At 40.9% G+C, this 18,855-nt stretch overlaps 1 protein-coding gene across 3 annotated transcripts in view; it reads left to right on the forward strand.

Annotated features, from left to right (window-relative positions):
- Positions 1-18,855, forward strand: part of asic2 (acid-sensing (proton-gated) ion channel 2) — a 326,739-nt gene that overhangs the window by 214,572 nt on the left and 93,312 nt on the right. The window contains exon 1 of one of the 3 annotated variants that reach the window (XM_020094108.2): positions 10,563-12,891. The exons of the other annotated variants lie outside the window; for them this stretch is intronic. Coding sequence (XP_019949667.2) covers positions 12,199-12,891 — 693 coding nt within the window. The 5' untranslated portion in view covers positions 10,563-12,198. Of the gene's footprint in view, positions 1-10,562; positions 12,892-18,855 lie in introns of those variants that run through there. 3 annotated transcript variants of the gene reach the window in all.

The raw sequence follows: 18,855 nt of genomic DNA on the forward strand, positions 1-18,855 counted from the left end.
ATGATCCTGCAAACCAAAGGACGTGATGCTTTATGGGCTTTCAAATAAAATGCAAATGGGAAACCTGTTCCAGTCAGATCGAGCCAGAAGAATAAGTTGAGCTCATCTTTAATTCATGAGAGCGCTTACAGTGCTGTGCCAGGGCAATCTTCTTCATGCACCCCGCCAAAAGCGGATTCCCAGAAGGGTCAACATTTCCTTGAGGAAACAGCTGGACACAGGCCTCCCACTGGATGTTTTCAAAAGTCCTCATCCAGATCTCCCTCCTCCTCCATCAAGAAACATCCACATGGAGTGTGAGGGGAATTAATGATGTATGTGATCACTGCAGCCCAGTCAAGTGATTAGGAAGCTGCAGGAACCTTTGCTAGAGTGAGGATCTTCACACAGGTGTTTTGAGGGGATAAATACTGTATTTAAGCCAAACACAGGAAATACGTACGTTTCCGTTTGTACCTCAGTGATGGAAGCTGTTTGGAGTTTGAGGAGAAATTAAATGTTGTTTACTTAGTGCTGTCTGGAAGGAAAAAATGTTGAGTTGCCTCCCTGTCTGACTTTACATCCGGCCACCAGGACTTCATTCATTCAATTTTAAAACTATTCCATTAACATTTTAAAATACATTTTTAAGTTTAAGATGAAAGTAGTTGCAATCTTGAAAAGTGCAGGCTTGCTGAGGGCAGTTTAGTTGATGGCGCTGACAGTGTACAGCAATGATTTCCAACTCCATCTACAGTGCCGCTGTTCACTTTGATTGAAAAAGCTGCTTCTGTGGCAACTTCCCGCTGGTCAATAAGTCATGGCTTGGAAAGAGGAAGAACATAATTTCTTTGCTGACCATTGGAACTATCACAATAAATTCAAAACATTGGACACTGGCTATCATTACAATAAAATGTGATTTATGTGTTTGACCAAAAGACAGAATTTCCATTGTAATATGGATAGATTTTTTTGATATATATATATATATATTTACATGTATGTATGTAGTAGACACTTCTGATAGACATAATTCACCAAAGACTATTGATGTGGTTTACACTGTGTTTGATTACTCACTCCTGTAAGGAGCTGTGGAGTTACCATAGTAACAAGGCCACCTGGATGGGTTAAAATGGATGTTCTGATGACATGCTGAAGTTCTCTGTCGCCGGAAAAAGTTTGTAAATAAACTCATAATGAGAGGTGCAGCAAACGAGGAATCTCCCGACTACTTCATCCCATTGACTCCTACATTTATATGTATACCCCCCCCCCCCTAGTTGATAGCTGCAATTTAGGTCATAAACTCTGCCTCCTCCATATTAACAGATGTAGACTGAAATAAAGAGTCACAGTAAATGTCAAATGCATTTTTGTGAAGATGGTTTTTGTCAATTTAGGTAGTTCTTATCATACTTGACAGCTGAGTCTGACCCACGATTGGTAAAGTGTGTACATCTTTGCAACATCAATGCCGCGGCTGCATCCCCCAATTGCTACTCTGCAAACTGTGGCGCCAATTGAAATCACAGCAAGATGGCAGTGTTCATATCTGGTTTATTTTGGTCTCATATCTGGATAATTGGAGGAAGTAGAGATGTGTCGTCAATTTTTGACTACAGCCCACAAAAAAAGAGATTTCTTCCTAAAAAGTAAAATCATGATCAAATGTAGAATGTCACTCTTTGCTGTGTGATGTTCAGGGTGCTAGCCCTTTGAAAACTGAGCCACATACATTCTGTTGGCAATATTAAACATTGATCACGGTGGAAGACGACAGAGAAAATGTCTTTCGTTGGATTTGTTGGATAAGCCTCCTCTCAATTGTTCCTTTAAATATTTCCTTCAAACACTTATCACTCTTGAGTTTTTTTATACAGACACTTAATTTGTGTAAGCCCCTGTGAAAGTAGTGATTAAATACAACGGCAGTGTTACACTCAGTGTGTCTTTGTGTTACCTTGCACACCTGTTGCTCTATGGCAGACTGCAGCTTACTGAAGGATTTTGAGATCAATCAATATTTAATGATGGACGTGAATATTCTGGAGTGTATTAATTCCCCCATGTGATCAAAATGAATCAAGTGCTCATTGCTCAACCCTGAGATTTCAAGATGTCAGACACTCAGGTTACATCTGCCAGACATTGTTCCCTTTGGAGCCTTTTTTTTAAATCCAGCTCCTGTTGTGCCCAAAGAGGTGACAGCACATCATGAAATAACTTATTGCAGCAGCCTAAAAACCCAGATGACAGAGCAGTTAAAATTCCCATTGTTACATTTCAACAGCAGCTTTATGTCTGCCCTCTGTTCTCTCACTTGCTTCACCTCAGCACCCTCGTCTGGCCTGGCTCAGGATCAGCTCAGTGTGTTGCTCTCTCTCAATTGCATCGTCTGACTGAACTCATTTTAAGTTCTGTTGCTTCACAGCATGGTGGACGTCTAATTATTCCATCTGTCATCTGTCGCTCCATGAGCATCATTTCCACAACTAAAATAAAAATTTGATTCAAAGACACCTGTGGCTCACTTTAGCTTCTCTTTAACCGTCAGAGAAAGGTTTCCCCTCTCCTCAGCAACATTAGGGGAACTTTACCACACACAACAGAAAGAACATTTGTGTTTTTAACTAACTGTAAAAATGTGTTACGCTGTTTCTTAGCATGCAGGCGTGAGCTCGCCAAGGTTACACAGCACATCTGACTAATGGCCCTGCTCTCTGTACATGCTCATGCTAATCACTTCTCTGATTGATTGTGCTGCTCCTAAGCACTAATAGCATCATTAGCTGGAACTGTTGTGGCAGTCTCGGCTCTGAGCTTTCAATTCCCTCGTCGAAGTTTTCTTTTTTCCTTTTTTTTTATTATTTAGAAAGTAGACTAGGACAGGTTCCTTTTACATCTAATTGGCTTTGATTCCCGGTAAAGACAATGAAACACGTAAATCACAGAACAGCGAACAGATTCTCATTACCCTCACTGTCACTCCTGAACATGTTGGTCCAACAGGAGCTGCTGTTGCCTTGGAAACCTTTGGTAAAACTATCCATTTAGAGTAATGGCAATAGAACGATGCATGATGAAAGTACGTAACTATCGAAAAGTAGAGATCGATCAGCAACTGGATGCTGAATGGATTTTACTATCAGATCTTTTCATCAAAAGCTGCAATAAGAAACCTTCATCTTCTACATTTAAATGCACATCAATGTGATAGCAGTTAGTTTTGATGTAGTTTATGAATTAATGAAAGTTGAAAGATAATTAAGCAACAAATTTGTATTTCTACAGACCAAACGTCATCACAATACATAAGACTAGAATGGCACTCATTAGAGCACATACCTCCACCATATAGTCTCAATAGTCCCTAATTGCAAAACCAAACCAAATTGCACACTTATAGATATCAGGACCCTGAATATGCCAGATTTATAAAAATTGGGATCCATTAATTATTCATTGGAGAATTGGTGAAAATGTCTAAAAACTAAAGCTTATAAATAAATAAATCCTTGATCTGCTCCCTTATCCAGATGCAAGGCAAAATGAATGCATTTTGTTCTGATCTATACCGAATCCTTCCTACAGGTTCTGTGGTAATCCATCCAGTAGTTGTAAGATTTTTTTCCTAATTTGCTTGTCTAATGTCTGTTTTTATGTCTGTCTTTTCTCAAGCAACAATGCATTGAACTCCTATTCAAAGAATAAGTTAAACATCCAAAATGAATCGAATTATTCCGCTTTTGGAGGAAATGTGATGCTGCTGCCTATGATAAGTGTTTAAGTTGCTTACTTGGTGTTAAAGAAACTAATTTGCTGCTCGGAAACGTCTTGGTTTCGTGTTTTAAACATAGATTGCGTGACACTGGTTTTCAAAGGTCGATCTGCTGACTGAATCGTGACCAGGGTTTACAAAGTGATAGGATGGCCGAAGGGAGCTGTAAAGGGCAGGAGTGTGTGTGCAGAGTGTGGCTGGTGTGCTGCCAAACTGTCAGAGAGCCTTTTGGTTGTGTCAGCTGGGGACGATTATTAGTTTAACCAGAGCGGATGTTATAATCATTGGGATGGGAATCCAGCTGGGTAATCAACACACTAATTTTTGGGTCATCATAACAAAGACACAGTCACTGCATCGTGCATTTGAAATGAAGCACGCGCATACGTACAGCTCCAGGCCTTCGTTCACGCAGCATGTTCACAGGCTTTTTCAGCAATGCCACCTTCTTGTTGTCATTAGTTGCTCTTCAAAAATTGAAAAGGCCTTCTGCTCTGTGCGAGCCAGGTGTGGGGGCCTGATCCACAGCAGCTGCTCCTGTTGCCTTTCAATCAAAAAGGTGGTAACAGTTTGAGATGAAATGGAGCAGCGTGAAAATGTGAATCACCGAGCGTGAAACAGAAGAATCAAAGCAAGAGATGAACAGATTTTGCTTTTACCTGATGCTACCACATACTGTATCTAACTATACAATTTCCCTCTTACTGTTCCCTTCACTCTCAAAAGAGAAACGGTTGTTCAATCCTGAGTTTATACAGCGTGAATAAAAATAGGGGATAGGTAACGGCTTTGAGGACAAATGGAAAAATCACCATTTTTATAGATGTTGTTGTAGAAAATGGAAAATCTACTGATTGTACACATCAATGTATGATAACAGGGAATAACACAAATTGCCTCCAGTTATGTCAGCACCACTTGACTACAAGTTTGAAAATTATACATTAAAAAGAATCAGAAAGATGGGAGTTTGACCAGACTTCAAGCCCTCCCCTTTTCTCTGTATAAGTTTAGCAGCTAAACGCTACTCTCTGGAATCATTGATCAAACCGTCAACCATTAATGTCCAATTACTTGTTTTAAGGATTCTTGTAAAACAATGCATGCATTTTATAAGCATTTACAAGCTTTCTGCTTGTTTGCAAGCTGCCATTTTGAAGCCTTGAGTTTGACATTTTGTCCATTGCCATCTTGGTTTTTTGAAACCTAAAAATAACCATATTTGGAGGAGTGGGGGGTGGAGTGGGGTCAAGACGAATTGGATAGTGGTAGCTGACATTAAAACGGTCCGATGCATATGGTGCTTTATTGTCTATTCAACACTAAATGGGACCATCATTTACAAAATGAACATCATGCTGTGTTGAAGAATAAGACCATACACTTCTTATGAAAATGTTTACTGATGTTATAAATCAAGTGAGACTTTCTCATAGGCTTCTATAGAAATGTACCATTATTTTGTAACAAATGAAGACACCCTCCGCTGGTCATTTGAGAGAACACATGTTCCAACCACTTCTGCATTGGCATAACTTTCACAGCGTAATCTTATATAAAAATGTCAGCAGGACCAGAATCAGATCACTGTGAAGGTTCAGTGTGTAGAATTTAGTGACCTCTAGTGGTGAAGTATCATGTTGCTGCTGAACACCCCTCACCTCACCCTCCTCTTATAAACATAAAAAAGAACCTGTGGTAGCCTTCAGTTGTCATACAAACTCAAAAGGTGTTTAGTTTGTCCAGTTTGGACGATTGTTAAAAACATGGCGGCCTTCGTGGAGAGACTCGCTCCCAATGTAAATATAAAGTATTTAAAATAAAGGGCCCATTCTAGGGAAAAGAAAACAACAATTACAACAATTTAGATAAAGTGAAAACATTGCTAGGATGTTTTTCATCATCTGCTTATAGATCCCTTTCAGCTAAATCTTACACACTGAACCTTTAACCTTGACTGCTGTTCATTATTTGGTTCATGAGCTGATAGTCCTGAATTATAATTTTTCCTGTTTGTTGAGTTAAAAAGACAATATATTTAAATCAGTAAAGATCCTGCACTGAAAATATAGTTTTTTGATTTATTTGTAATGCTCTTTACAAGATGTTCTTTTAATTATGCTTTTTCATTATCCTTAAGACTATGCATAGGTTCAAGTTTGTGGTTATATGCTTCTCTCAAACCCAAATCCCCACAGAGATCATTGAAGCTTTATGTAATTGATTGTAATTTAATCTTAACTTGACCCTTACTGCCCTGCAAGTTCGTACACCAGCCCCCCTGTGGTTTCTTCTTCCCTCAGTGAAGGTGTGTTTCCTTCCTTCTGGAAGTGTGGTCCCACTGTACTTTAACCTCAGCACTCAATGTTAATGAGTCTTTTATTTGAATTTCCTCTCAGTTGCGTTACCTCCTGCCACAACAGAACTGATGAGGCTGACGTCGACGGTTTCTTCTCCTTCTGTGTGTGAGCCAGAGAATTAAACACAGACAAGTCTAAAGGGCAACCTCTGCAATATCTGGTTTGCAAAGGAACATTGTTTTGTTGTCTTTGTGTTGTTTTTTAAGCTGCAGCTGTAGACTTGAGACTAGCGGTGAGAAAGTGGACTGAGAAATGAAAACTCGCTGACATTTAATAAACAGCACACTGCAATTTAATCTGTGAGAACAACTTGTTTTGCTTTGTGTCAAATGCAAAAGAAAGAACAAATATTTATGACTGATAAAAAAAGAAAATTGTTTTCATGATTCAGAAAGGGATGCTCCACTGTATTGTAGCTTGGAAATGCTAACAGTGGATTCTGTGACAATGTATAGTATATAAGACGTTGCCTGCTGTGACAAACACAGAGAATCATCACCCAAATCTTATGCTTTGTTTACTGCAATGGACCTTTTTTTTGTGTAAAATTCAGCTCTTGTTTTTGTTCTCTGGCCTTGAATTATATCAAAGCTCCTCAAGCTCAATCCAGCATCAAAACCCACTTTACACTCCCTACCCAGTTTTAAAAAGTCTTACCAAGCTAAAGCGCCAGACCACTTTATAGTGTGATAGTATGTCTGTGTTTTGTATTCAGCTTGGTCTGCTGCACCCAAGGGCCCAAAAATAATATTGTAATGTTGTTTTAAAGGTACCATCTGCTGATTTTGAACAGTAGTTTTTTTATGAGTGTGGCCCTGCTTTTTCATCGATTGACAACTGGTAGCATTCATGTGGCAAGAAACCTTGCAATGAACCACCCAAAGCACATAAGAAGATGGCTACTGAAGCGAATAAGATTCCTTTAAAATGGTGTAATATTTTACAAAGAGGAAATGCATTCAACTGGTTCTGTTGGACCTTCAGGATACACAGAAAGTGTTACACTGCGTGTAAACATAACCATTTGTTCACCAGAGAACTCCATAGGGACTTGAGGGAGGTACTGGAAGGGTTATAATAGATGAAGAGTATTTTTTTACTGAACTTATGAGGGTCTAAAGCAGCTTCAACCATATAATACCTCCGAGCTAAACTCTTGTGCAGGGGAGAAAAATGTAGCAGGGACAGTTCTGCCTGCCTCAGCTACATCAAACATTTTTATGGTCATGCAAAAAGCCGCAACGGGTTTAAGGTTAAACCTGGAGCAGAAAGTTAAACAATGGAATATATATCCATCACATATACAAAGTGATAATGATGGCAGTATAGAGCCATGGCTCTTGCCGCAAATGAGCGTCGCAGCACAACCTGTTCTCGTCAGTGACGGCAGCTCCAATGATGATGGGCAGGCCCTGAGAAACCTCCACTGCCTCATCACAAAGGAAACCATCTCGAGATTATTCCATGAACTCTGACAGCACCTATTAGACATAATGACGATTAAATGAGCATCCACCACCACACCATCAATCTTTTGACTTAATCAGTGGCTACCCAGAGATTTATCCTTTCTATTCATTTAAAAGCCACTGAGTTCAAGGAGAAGGCAGAAGGTGAGGAGGCCCACCCCTCCCAGTGAAAGCTTTTTTCCCCCAGTTGATAAGTGGGACTGCAGTCATATTAGAAGACTTAGAGAAAAGCCATTGATTGCTTTTCCTGCTATCCCCGTCATTTTAAATCAGGCTGGGGTTTTGATGAATGACAGCCCACTGAGAGATACACCGGTTTTACTCACCTCCCTCGTCTTTCATCTACTTGCCAGTGTCACAGCCTCACCTGCGCTTTCACAGACAAGGCCAACATGACGCCTGCACCCTTATAAATCATGATCAACTGTTGCCTTCCTTGTGACCGACTTTCAGAGCCACTGCTTACCCATGGAGTATGTTTTAATCCGACATTCTTCGACACATCCTGTGCCTCATTAATATGAATCTGTGAATGTATAATAGTGGATTATATTTGCATTCTGCTCCACCATGTGTCGTTTGATCTCAGACAGTGTTGTTGATGAAAGCATACAGGAATATTTTATAGGGAATCGTGTGCATGCCCATGTCCTTGCAGCTATAGAATGATGTGTAATTGTATCTGATTTTTAGGTTGGTTATATCCCTAATTAATCAGTGATTTCCCTTATGTTTTAGAATTGGAAATTAGATATGTTGAGCCTTTGAGCTCCTCTTTACACTGAGTGCGTAGCTGGACTGAGAAACCCTTTTTATGGCTCCAGGCTAATTATTCAGCCTGTAGATCCAGGCTCTGGAAGGCTGCCTCCGATTCTAGCTGTAGGCTGTGTGTGTGTGTTTGTGTGTGTGTGTGTGTGTCCCTCTAAAATACAGTAAGTGTTAGAGGAAATAAGTGCGTGTGCATGCATTTGACATTTCAATCCTGCACTCCTGTTCTTTGTATTGGGTCTGTTTAAGCATTACACATGGAGGTGTTTTACTCCTTCAACATTTTCACAGTCTCTGTTTGGCCGATTTTGGAAGACGTGTTGCATGGTGCATGCGTGTAATGCGTGCTCATGCCGTTTTAGGTCCGTACATTAATTTCTTTTGACAGTGTGAAAGCTTTCTTGAGGCTCATGTGTGGGCTTACCCAAGGTAAAATGTCTTTTCATGTCCTATTTTAATATAAAATCACAGGGAATCAGCACACACTGTTGCTAAACATTCAACACTGAAAAGCTACGTGTGTTGATCTTGTAGAGAGTTCGGTATTCGTCTCAACTTGTGTTATTTCAAAACTGTATGATAATATAGGTTATAGCTTTGGTAAGTCATGACATGTACACAACTGCAGTTTTTGCATTCAGATTTTATGTTTTATTCTAACTCTTTATACAGAGTCAGAGAGCAGTTCTGGGGAATTCAATTAAGAAATTAAAATTTAAAAAATGTAAGCAAAATACAAAATACCCTGAATTCATCACACAGGGATAAAATGGTGTTACAGGCAGAAGCTGATGAATGCTAATAGGCATAACCTTGAATTTTATAAAACTGTGCATTATAGCAGTGAGTGAATAAGAGCACTTTCACCGAGTTGGCTCAGATGCTTTCAGTTCACTCGTATTGATGAAGCCTATTTAACTTGACTGTCGGACAGAGATTTAGTTTTTTTGCAGATGTGATATTGGCAGGCCATGTATGAACTAATCTTTTAGCATTAAAGCAGCCAAAATGGTACAAAAAGTCTCTCTTTATATGGTACAAAACAGAGTGCTGTTATGAGGGTGTTTAAACTAAGGACACGCTCCAAGATGGAAAAACAGCTCTAAGGAAGATAAAATATGACCAATTGTAGTTGCTGGCAATAATTTGTCTTCGCCCATTTTCCTCCCTATTATCTCTCTGTTTTCCACATTTGTGTTTTTTCCATCCTTCTCTTGAAAAACAGCATTTAGGGTTCAGTGTGAGGGGGTAAGGAGCTGAGTTACACAACTGCACCAACCAGCAGGGACAATCATGGGTGGAGGGAGGCAATCAAGGTCTCCAAACACATATAGTTAATATAGTTAAAATGTATATATGTAGAAGTCCATAGAGCCCAACCAATACTTTAAGTTTTGAAAGTATACATGCTATTGATATTTGAGAGCTTAAAAAAATCTCATCTGGTAGCCTATATTGTCTCTTTTTATCTATAACAAAAAACTGGTATTATAGAATTGTGACAAACAATATGCAGAGAGTGGGACATTTTACATTTGACACTGTTTACAATAAAAGTAGTTTATTTTATCACTCAAGTCACGGTTTCTTCACACAAAACACAAACAGCGACACTATTTATTGATGTTTTCCAAAAGACATTTTAGCTAAACTCAATGTATAGCTATCTGTGTATAAATACAGATTAAAAAGCCGATGGTAAATGCATTTCGGTCAATGTGTTCCGCCTCTTCTCCACACAGACTGTTTACTTGTTTACTTTATTTAACAACTAAAATGAGACTAAACTCAACTTATACATTTATAGAAATGTATCACAATTGTGTCAACAAGCAAAACCTAATTTCACAAGAGTAGAGGAAATCTTGTAAACATACACAAAAAATACTGTGTACATCAAATATTGGGAACAACCTCAGAACATAATTGAAGAATGTGTGTGACAAAAAAATGATAAAAAACTAAACTAAAATGTCTTCTAAGTAGGATTTTTTTTCTAAAACAATTTTTTTCCCCCAAAGGACTAACAGTTAAATTATATCAAAATAATGAGCATTGACAAATTGAATAGATTGAATATTTATTTAAGTATACTCCCAGTGGAGAGCCCCTGACATGCTGTTCTTCACTGATGCACACAGACATCCTCATACATGCACTCAGCAGTTTCTCAATGCTCTGTAGCTAAGTGGCTCAGCAACAGCAGCGGCAGACAAACGGAGGGGGTGTGCAAAGGACAGCGCGCACAGAGAGACAAGCGCTCTCATCAGTGACGGGCTCACAGGCTGCGTGGACAGAGCTGTGGCGCAGGAGGAGGAGAAGAGGTGCAACGGGAGGACAAGCTGCCTGAAAACCCGGAGCAAAACGCGAGAGACCACGAGAGAGGGAGGGCGAACAAAACGGAGAGAGACCACTGAGGGGAGAGAAGTCATTTGGAGCAGCGAGAGGGAGAAAGCTGGATGAAACTGACAAGGACACAGAGGGAAGAAAGCGCACAGAGGAGCCCGTCCTGACGGAGCAGAGAAGCGAGGGAGTGCGTGCACAAAGTGGAAAAGAAGACGAGAAGGAGGAGGAAGAAGAGAGGGAGCCTGACAGGAGGTCGAGCTTACGGGGCTTGACTGACACAAAAGCAAAGAGGAGGAGGAGGAGCGTGAGGGCAAGTTGATGGATTTGATTTGGTGAGTGTATTTTTAGAAAGAGGACTGAAGACAAGAGAGAAATATTGAAACTAGAGATGCTGTCTTTGAGTTGAGGAGAGAAAACTAGAGAGGAAAAAGAAGAGAAAATTACCAGGAGACAGAGAAAAGAAGAGAGATGTTGAGATCAGAGTGTGACAGAACAGATTATCTCTGGTCTGGTTTCCCGCAGGAAACCACTGTGAATGCATGTCCGTGTGTGCGCATCAGTGCCTCCTTCTCCATGTGAAAGTGTATTGTAGCGTGTGTCTCACTGTAGCTGTGGTGCTGGAAAGGAGGTCGGCCACAAGATGAAGCCACCCTGTGAATACCTGCAGGACCTTCTAAGACTGTTTAAAGCTAAGTGGGAGGAGAGACAAGGTGCAGACCACTAACATCTCACGGAAGTCGAGGCATTGGAAGTGAGACTGCAAAGTGGGAAAGAAAACAAATGAGCGGGGGAGACTTTTGTGAAGTCAGTTAAAGCCTCACACTGAAGAGCGAAAAGGAACTGATTGCTGCCTCTGGCTGCCAAACAGCTCTGCAAGACAGCGAAGCCAAAGAACACACACTTAACTCAAGAGAAGAAAAACCACCGCGCAGGAACAAGGCAAGCCCTCTACTGCCAGACTGCACCCCACCAACCAGTTTCCTCCACTGTCATCTCATTATTTTAATTACCTTCCTCTCTTTCATTTGACGTTTTTTGTCCTCTCTGCTTAGCCCTTGGTATTTTGTATTCTACCCTCCTCGCTCCCTCTCTCTTCCCCTCCCTCCTCCTCTTGCCTTGCTCTCTCTGTCTCATCCTCTCGTGTTCACTGTCACACTAACTGCGGTGGATGCTAGAGTCACTCATGTAGAAGCCACCTTCCTTGGAGCACATTTGCCCAGCTGATTTTTTTCTCCTTCCCCTGCTGAGTTGGATGATTGAAGCACTCTCACATAAAGAGTCCGGGAGAGATGACCAACAAGTAGCTTTTCATCACATCTCCTGCACTACCAGAAGAAGAGGACATCAAAAAGCACTGCTATCGGTGAGGCTACTTCCTAGTGTGCATACGGTGCAGTGTATTTACAGTTAAGACTGCATTGGTCATTCATTTTCATAAGGCCAAACAGATATCCTGGTGTGGATTACAGTAGTGGATTTATCCTGGAGCTACATGTGGGCCCCAGCCCCTGAGGCCTGGCTTGGAAATGAAGCCTTTCCAGCGGCTGTAGGAGCGCTGTGGGCAGCGATGGCCCTGGAGGGGCGCTGTCTCCGGCGGGGATCCCCAGCCATGATCAGAAAGGGCTGTCAGCGGCATCCTACAAGGCCAACTCTGGCCCGGGTATCTTCCACTCTGTTGTCAAGGACACGCCTGCATGGCCTGAGGCACGTTTGTGTCCCTGGTGGCTCAGTGGGCCGCAGGGCCTTCTGGCTGCTGGCCCTCTGTACCTCCCTGGGGCTGCTTCTGTCCTGGTCCTCCAACCGTGTACTTCACTGGCTTTCCTTCCCCACATACACACGGGTCCACGCCGAGTGGGCCAAAGAACTGGCCTTCCCCACAGTCACAATCTGTAACAACAACCCTATCCGCCTCTACAAGCTCACCAAGAGTGACTTGTATTTTGCTGGACACTGGTTGGGCCTGCTGCTGGCTAACCGGACAGTGAGGCCCATGGTTCTGGACTTGCTTCAGGAGGACCGTCGGGTCTGGTTCAGGAAGCTGTCGGACTTCAGGCTCTTTCTGCCACCCAGAAACTTTGAGGGAACCAACCTGGAGTTTATGGACAGACTGAGCCACCAACTGGATGACATGCTGCTCTCGTGCAAATACAGAGGAGAGCCCTGCGGAGCTCACAACTTCTCTTCTGTAAGTCAAACCCTTTCTGTAGTATTTTCTAGAAGCATCATGTCAACACTGTCAGCAGAAAAAACTCTCCACTATCTCCTCTTGTACTTTTATTTCTCTGCATGTCGTTTTTACTGTCAAATATCCTATTCTTTACTGCAAATATATTACTTCAAAATGAAACAACATATTACTTCAATTCATTATCTTTTAGGTGAGTTTTCTCCTGTGCCATACCTGCTTTAATGGCTAAGTTATATGGCTGTAAAACATGGTATACAGGCTGTCGTTACATCCTGTTATAGCTGACTGTTAAGCTTTCTGAGCGATAGTACAAGAAGATTAGTAAATCTGTTGCTGCATAGAGCAATAATTAAATCACTGCGTATATAACAAAGATAACGCCGGCATGAAGCTTTTTCTGAAAACCATCTAGAATATGGTGTGAACATTAGCCATTGTCTTAAGGTGGATGAAATGGGTAACATAGGAGCTTGTGGCAAGGCATAGCAACCATCATTCCATAGCGGAGAGCTTCTTTCACAGCACTGTGCAACCCCTGAGAGGAGTTTACTGCCTCTGTGTCTGATCACTCTCATATCTGTCTTATTTTCTGTGTGGGTGGTTGTGGTTTTGGGGATTTGTGTGCCCACTCTTCCTTGTGCACTCCCTCGGCACGCCTGAACCATGGCAGATGTTTTCTCTGCAGTAAGCTGCACAAGCTGAAACAGTCTTTTAAACTTTTTTTTTCTTTTTGTCATTTCATTCGTGTTCTTTCCTGTGCTTCCAACTGTGGCCTTACGATCAGAGACTGACTGAAGGAAAAATGAGAAATGGCAGGTGATAACAGTACCACCAGTGTGCAAAGGTTGGTTAGGTATCAGTTTTTTGTTCTGCTGAATCTGCCTGAGAATGCCTTCAAATCCAATGGAGCACATGGCAACTGGCACCAGCATTAGAGTGTGGACCCAACTCGATTTGAATAGGCTCGGGTCAGGCTCTGTTTGTTTTCTCTAGGAGTGTCTCAGATTAAGAGAGATGAAGACTAAGGCAATAAATTGGCCATTGGATTGTATAACTGAACAGAGTCTTGTGTACTTACTCTGATGATAAAATATACACCACACAGACCTTAGCAGGGCCTCAACTATGCTGGAGGAATAACGATGGTTTAACTGTGTTTTGATGCAAACTGAATAATCTCAGTAGAGAAAGAGACCTATTCCTACTTTATTATTTTTTCAGGCTAAGTTTAGTGGAAAAGTTGGAATTGTTTGTGGTTGCGACTGCTTTGTTTCCTCATTATTCAGGAGGGCAGGTTTATGTAAAGGTAAAGCATTCAATAGGGTTGAATCACTTTAATAATGAGTGATACCAATGTGAAGAACACTCTTGTGGATTTGAGTGAAATAGAATTTTTGTTTTAAGATGAATAATTTTCTGGGATTTAAAATGTCCAATCATTGTGTAAACAGGGATTACGCTTCTGCTGATTGAGGGAAAATAGCCTTCTGAGAACAGCTATTGTGAGAACTTCAAATAACCATCCACACTTAAATATCAGTGTATATCAGTATCAAACAGGGTGAGAACAAGGTAGCTGCATCAGCCTTGCTGCAAATAAAGTAACAGGTACAGTCTCAACCTCTCCGAGACCAGTGCTGCTTATACTCCATCCTACAATGTGCTTCTCTGTGGAAATTTGTGCGTTGGATATTGTCAGCCTTACTCTGCACATCACACCACATTGATACCCCAGTCCTGCTTTCTTTTTCTACCCTATAGGGGGCCTCATGCCGTTAACAGGCCCTCAGTGGTTTTGCTAATTTTATTATCCGGCTCCTGCAAGTCAGCAAAGACTCCCGGAGGCCTATTCATTATCACTGCATTAAGAGTACTGTCACTCCAAGACCAAAAATAATGCAAGAACCAGATTAAATGGAGGACAGGGAGCACATGCACATAGGCTTGTTAGTAAATAAATGCTGCAATGCTTGTGTGTACTAATTTATATTACTGCATGCACGATTGTCTCGGAGAATAAGTGAGAAATCCATTTTTAATTGAGGCTGGTTATTACAGGCATAAGTGTAGAGGATGCTTTGAACTGTCCAGCCAATGGGTGGTTTGAGGTAAGAGGAAGAAAAAGCTAGAGGTTGAATGTGAGGGATGGAATAGAGAAAAGGCATCTGGTTGTTCTGGTTTGGGAATACAAATAGGTCCCATAATTCTGGTCAACTGCCTGCAGCAGCAGGATTTCATCTGCTGAATCTACTGTATCACAGTGAATTGGAACTCGTGGAAGGCTTGCTAATCAATAAATCTATTAGGTCCTTGATGTAGTTTATGGTGTTCTATTTTGCTCCCATGTCTCCAGTACTGATAGATTCTCAGCCATCCCACCGCCAGTCCCAACTTAAGGGGAGTGGATGACAGATCCGCAGAAATGCACCAAAGGCCAGGCAAACTGTTCCAACCATCCACAATGAAATTTAAGTGATACCTTATCAAACCACAGTGAGCTAAGCCTCTTTCTATGCGGAGCAGATACACATCTCCAGCCTTTCCAGAGCTCCATCGAGGATGAGATAACTGCACCTGCAATGACAAATTAAAAAGTGCTCAGTTGAAGAGTAGCACCATATCACACTTAAGGCAGGGGGTGAGAAAAAAGGTGAACCTTTTTGCCAGGCCACTGTAATGTATCAACTCTATCTCCAGAGAAATCTCATAAGTATAGAGCCAGAGCAAAGCTGTACCACACCCAGGTGATGGGGTTGAACAGGTTTGTACGGATGTGATTTACGATTGTGAATTACTGTGTGTCAAAATGTAGTGTTATTAATGTTTCATTTTTTATTTGAACTGCTATATGTTTTATGTTCACAATGGATCAAATTAATACTTTTATATGAAAGGAATCTTTTGGGTGTAATGAATGGACACACAGCAGAGTGCACACCACAGCCACTGTACAGTCCCCTTATGAAACCACATTCAAATTCACTAGATCTGAATTTGTATTTGGATCTGCACCATACTGCACAAAGTCATGAATATAAGTTTCCTTAACAGGTGAAAAAAAAACCTGGATCTGCGTCATGACCTAAATCTGCACAACAAATGAATGGGTTCTTCCATGACCCATACAGCATCTCTCCACCCAGTTTCATTGTAATGTGTCCAGTAGTATTTGTGTAGTCTTGTCTATAACAGACAAACAAACAAAACTAAATCATAACCTCCTTAGTAATAGTTTAAGAGTGATTTATCTTTATTCTGCAGTGTTAAAGTATCTTTTGGTTACATTTTATGTTTAACAGTCTTAACAGAAAACCATAATAAATATTGGACTTGAATTGATCAAGAAATATGAGTCATAGTCAATGCTAATGTCGCTCCATCTCTGTCAGATGTGTAAATATGTTTTATGGGATATTTTATCAATTATATCAGCTAAACCTAAAAAGGAACATAAAGATAGGAATGTATGAACAGAGTGAAAATTATCTGAAAGGTCGATTAAATGCAGAGTAAACTCGAGTTGATCATGAGGGAAGGGGCAGATTAAGAAACAAATCCTTTGTTCAACAGTTGAATTCACAATCACAAAAACTCCTGCAATGTTCATGTGAAATCATTCAAGCAATTGTTTCAGTTCAGCTTAATCCATATACTGACACATCTGATATTGCGGATTAACAGGAGTAGACATGTTCACAGACGTTGGCTTTAACTTCTCTCTTGAGTCAAAGTTCAGTTTCATCATATTATGTCAAGATCAGGAAAGGTCTGTGAACTGCAGAACAACAAGAAAAAAACAGCAACGGTCAATTGATTTAACCTGCTACTGTCTGTTCTATGTGCTATATCTTTATGAAATATGTTTCAGAGCTGAAAAAGAACGATTCCTCAACACAGATTTTTTTCTGTGCTTATTCTCCGCTACACTTTCTATTTTCATTCCTCAGCTTTAAGTATTTAAAGTTTTATTGTCAGCGCTGTGGTGAAACTTTGACGAAAATCTGCACCACCTGTTGACTCTGTCCATCTTAGTTTCCACACAAACACAATGAGGAGACAGACTGAGGCTTATCTGCGGAGGTCCCCATAAAGCCTGGTCAATCACCGCTGAGCCTGGAGGCTCAGCTGATTGAGTTTTAAGCACAGCCAGGTAATAATGCAGGTCTTTCCTTCTCTTGTTTGTCATTGACCTTTTCAGTAGGATTCTGTAAAGCAAGACCAAAATCTATTGATCTGACTCGAAATAAACAAGAAAGGCAGTCGGATGGATGCTTTATGCAGCTCCAACCACAGCAATCTCATTAACACAGGTGGCCCTGTGTTTACCGTACCCTACATCTCCAATTCAATTTCCCTCTTCACAACAAATGGCTCGATCTGTTTCATGAGCTCCATCTTCCAGCCTGTATTAAAAAACAACACTGCCGTGTGTCAGTATGAACGGCCGTGGTAGCAGTCCTTGATATGCCACAGCCAGTGGTTGCAGCCGATACACAATAGCTGTGTGACAGCGAGCTGTAGGCCAAAGCAATGTAATGCAAGCCCTGAATGCAGATGAAAAGATTATACATGGTTAGTATTCATAAGGTCACGTCAATGCCTAAACCACACGACTTGTAAAAGGTTAGTGTTTGAAATAGAAAGCTAATGGATGCTGTTCCATTCCATGAATAGCATTAGCCAACGCTTCGTCCAATCTCCACTGCGCCTTGTGAGGATCATGCATAAGTTACAGCAGATGAGCTTTGCATGCTGTCATTGTTTGTTGTGCTGTAAATAAAAAAAAGAGGCGAGTGAAGGCAGTGTTTGAGAAGCGTGTGCGTTGGCTTACTTGACCCCCAAGTCTCACTATTTCCTATTTCATCTCCCTCACACGCACATAAACACGTTCTGTGTTAAAGATATGCATACTAATATGCCCATATTCACTCTCAGGACCTTTCAGAAACACACACTTATGTAAATGCCAATGGACACAATATAACAAGCAGCCTTTGGAACAATGCAACAGAAAGAAACTGCAGAAATAAAACTGCCTCTGAAAATCCTCTAAAGTAGCATGAACCGTTCTCTGACACAGTGTCAACAAAACTGTAACAACCTCATAAAGGTGAAATTCATTGCAGGGTAGTTGCATTAGATTACACTGCATACTACTGCTGTACCTTCAAATCCAGTTGTTCTGCAGGGTGTAAAATAAAATGCCAAGAACAGTGGATAGAGCTTTCTCTGAGTCCTTAGAGTCCTTCTGTCAAACATAACAACATCATCGCTGCACCACAGGTATGTGTTGAGTGTGACCCCCTCAGCTAACTGTGCTAATTATAACGTTAAGTGCTGACAATATTTCCACATGTCAAGTTCTGTCAATTTGGTCCCCACACTGTAAAACGTCATGATTTTAAGGAAATGAACTCAGTGTAATCAGATGAAAGTATAATTACAGACTTGGTCATGTAATGATCTGCATTGACAATATAACCCGATTAAATGTGGGCACTCTGTAATTATGTTGAAAGACTGTGGGACTCATACTTCTCTTTTTGGGTTTGAGGCAGAAAAATCATAGTAATGACTCGGAAACTGGAGTTAACGTTCTTTATAAGTCAGAAACTCTTAATGAGATCCTTCCTCTCTACTTTTGAAACTTACCATATGTATTTTTGAGTTGTGTTGCCTTTTCTTATTAGAACTAAAGCAAACCAGAATGACAAAGCAATAGGTTAGTCTTTCTTAATAATTTACTTCTACCAAAGGAGTCATGAACACTGATACTAGTGTAGAAGCAGAACACGCATAAGGGCAGAAGAACTGTAAAAGGACACGTCTAGTTAACATAACTAACCACGTGTTCGCTGCGTCCATTAAGTCAATCTGTTTCTGTCAAAATCCAGACGGCCTCCACCCAACATTCACTGTTTACAGGGTTAGGGTTAGTGAATTTAAAAGTGGTTTCATAAG

The sequence above is a fragment of the Paralichthys olivaceus genome, chromosome 5, assembly GCF_024713975.1.
Source record: "Paralichthys olivaceus isolate ysfri-2021 chromosome 5, ASM2471397v2, whole genome shotgun sequence".
NCBI classification, from domain to species: Eukaryota; Metazoa; Chordata; class Actinopteri; order Pleuronectiformes; family Paralichthyidae; genus Paralichthys; species Paralichthys olivaceus.